Source organism: Austrofundulus limnaeus, unplaced genomic scaffold, assembly GCF_001266775.1.
Source record: "Austrofundulus limnaeus strain Quisiro unplaced genomic scaffold, Austrofundulus_limnaeus-1.0 Scaffold142, whole genome shotgun sequence".
Classification (NCBI taxonomy): Eukaryota; Metazoa; Chordata; class Actinopteri; order Cyprinodontiformes; family Rivulidae; genus Austrofundulus; species Austrofundulus limnaeus.
This window is the reverse complement of record NW_013952544.1, coordinates 1,058,861-1,060,956: the sequence shown is the minus strand read 5'-3', so window position 1 is coordinate 1,060,956 and position 2,096 is coordinate 1,058,861. Positions and strand designations below refer to the sequence as shown.

The 2,096-nt window shown below is 43.1% G+C and overlaps 1 protein-coding gene across 6 annotated transcripts in view; it reads right to left on the bottom strand.

The window, feature by feature from the left end:
* The window catches only part of myt1b (myelin transcription factor 1b), a gene marked incomplete at its 5' end in the record, with an annotated part of 30,236 nt that extends 28,698 nt beyond the window's left edge, over positions 1 to 1,538 (bottom strand). For all 6 annotated transcript variants that reach the window (XM_014016312.1, XM_014016313.1, XM_014016314.1 and 3 more), the window contains 1 exon segment: positions 1,484 to 1,538. In XM_014016312.1, the coding sequence (XP_013871766.1) occupies positions 1,484 to 1,538 (55 nt within the window).
* Positions 1,539 to 2,096: the final 558 nt, after the last annotated feature.

Below are 2,096 nucleotides of genomic sequence, written 5' to 3'. Positions count from 1 at the left end.
ATATATACATATACATATACAGTATATATGTACACATACATACATATATGCACGGATCACTCTGTTTTGCAAAATATATTACCTTTAACCCCAATAATATTTAGATACGCACAAACGTGCTGTTACACATGTAGCTATTAGGGGTGCAACAATACATGTACCCGTATCGAACCAAACCAATCTGTATTGAACAATACAGATTTTTAAAATTTACTTTATCAACTTGCTTCTGAAGATGCTCTGTGTTGAAGGATCAGTGGATCTGTGTTCGACTACTCCACCTAGGCTGCATTTTTGAGCGCAGATCCACTGAGAAACTTGCTGTTTCAGCAACATTTAATTTAAAAGCTGTACTTTTGAGGTTAAACAAATGTTCATAATTAATTTCAATAAATTACAAGTTAAGAAGGACATGGAAATTTTGAAAAAATATCAAACTGTGAGACTAAAGTATCGAATCAAACCGAATCGTAAATCTTGTGTATCGTTACAGCCTGAGTTTAGTTTTTCATGTGCACAACCCGGCACATGAAAAATTTGCAGATTCTTCTSTGCCAAACAGCTTATTTTGCTTCKAACTTCTGCTCCCTTCAGGTGCTGCCAGTCAGATGCAGATGTAAGATTTATTTCTACAACAAAGAAATAATCGAACAAACACACATTTCTTTACTCTTTATGTAAGTTGACTTTGTTCAGGAGCTTTTAATATGAGGTGGGAATCTGCTGGGCGCTCATCGTGAGCAGGAGGCTTTTAAAGATTTATTCGTGCACAAACTTCAGTGATGTTCAGAAACGAGTTTGAATTTGTTGATTCTCAGATTTATTTCACTTTAATGTGGTTTTAAATCTCTTTAGCATCTCGTTAGCGTCTCGTTAGCATCTCGTTAGTGAACAAGAAGGACTGAAGCTCTCTTTGTTTTGTTTGACATCGTTCACTGGGTCGACTGATAATCTTCTGTCGCCCTCAGGTGAAAGGAAAATTGTTCTGTTGAGGCTAAAGTTGGCCTTTTTCCTCAGTGACCATGGGCTGAGAGGAAAACTGAACCAGCTGTGAAGCACGGTGGTGGCAGCTTTATGTCAGAACAAGTAACTAAGGAGGATTATCTCCAAATCGAGATGTTTGAAACGTGATTGGTCCAACAAGATAATGATCCCATCAGGACTGGTCTCTGATGGGTTAAATTAACTGACGTTGGGATTCTGGACTGTCCTTCACAAAGCCCGGACCTCTACCCAAAAACCAGGAAAGAAGAGGAGATGAAGGCCGGTMCAGTTCTACTGAAAATTAGTGGATAAAACTGAGCCTGTCAGGAATTCTGGTTCTAAACATCACTGAAGTTGTGACAAAGAGCCTGAAAGAAAAAAAAGAAGCTAAACTTCATGATGATGATGATGATGAAGATGAGCGGCTGCAGCTGAGCAGCAGATCTTTGCATGTCGACAAAACGTGACTGAATGTGTGTTTAACGTCAGACACACTCACCTCTGATTCCCTTTGACCGAGTGCGAGTTCGCTTGTCGTCCCCCTCCACACTCATCTGGGATGAAAGGAAGTGAGGAGGAGGAGGAGGAGGAGGAGGAGGGGGGGGGTGAATAAAAGAGAGGAAGAAAAAAAGAGAGAGTTAACATACAGCCAGAACTGATTGTCTGTTTCTCCGCTGCTAAAATAAGTTGCGTTCAGAACGTTCCCGCCTGGCGCTGACGCGGGGCGGCCATCTTTGATTCTGCGCGGCGTGCTCAGGAAAAACAAGAACGCGTTTTAGTGACGCTGGGGTCCATCAGAAACGAGGAAAACAAACTGTTGTTCAAACTCCCTCCCTCCTCTTCCTCCCTGTAATTTGCAGCACCTGAGTGGTGCTCGTGATCGTGGCCCGCTCAGCGGCGCCGGCGCTGGGGGGGCCACGAGGGGCCACGGACCCCCTGTGAGCAAAGGGCCCCGACGATCATAACTTCGCTGAACGTAATGATGAAAACACACGAGCTGCTGTAATAACCCTTTTAAGAAGTGTGTGTGTTAGGGTTAACACCTGCTCCTTTGTGGTTTAAAAGCACACACACACACACACACACACACACACACACACACACACACACAC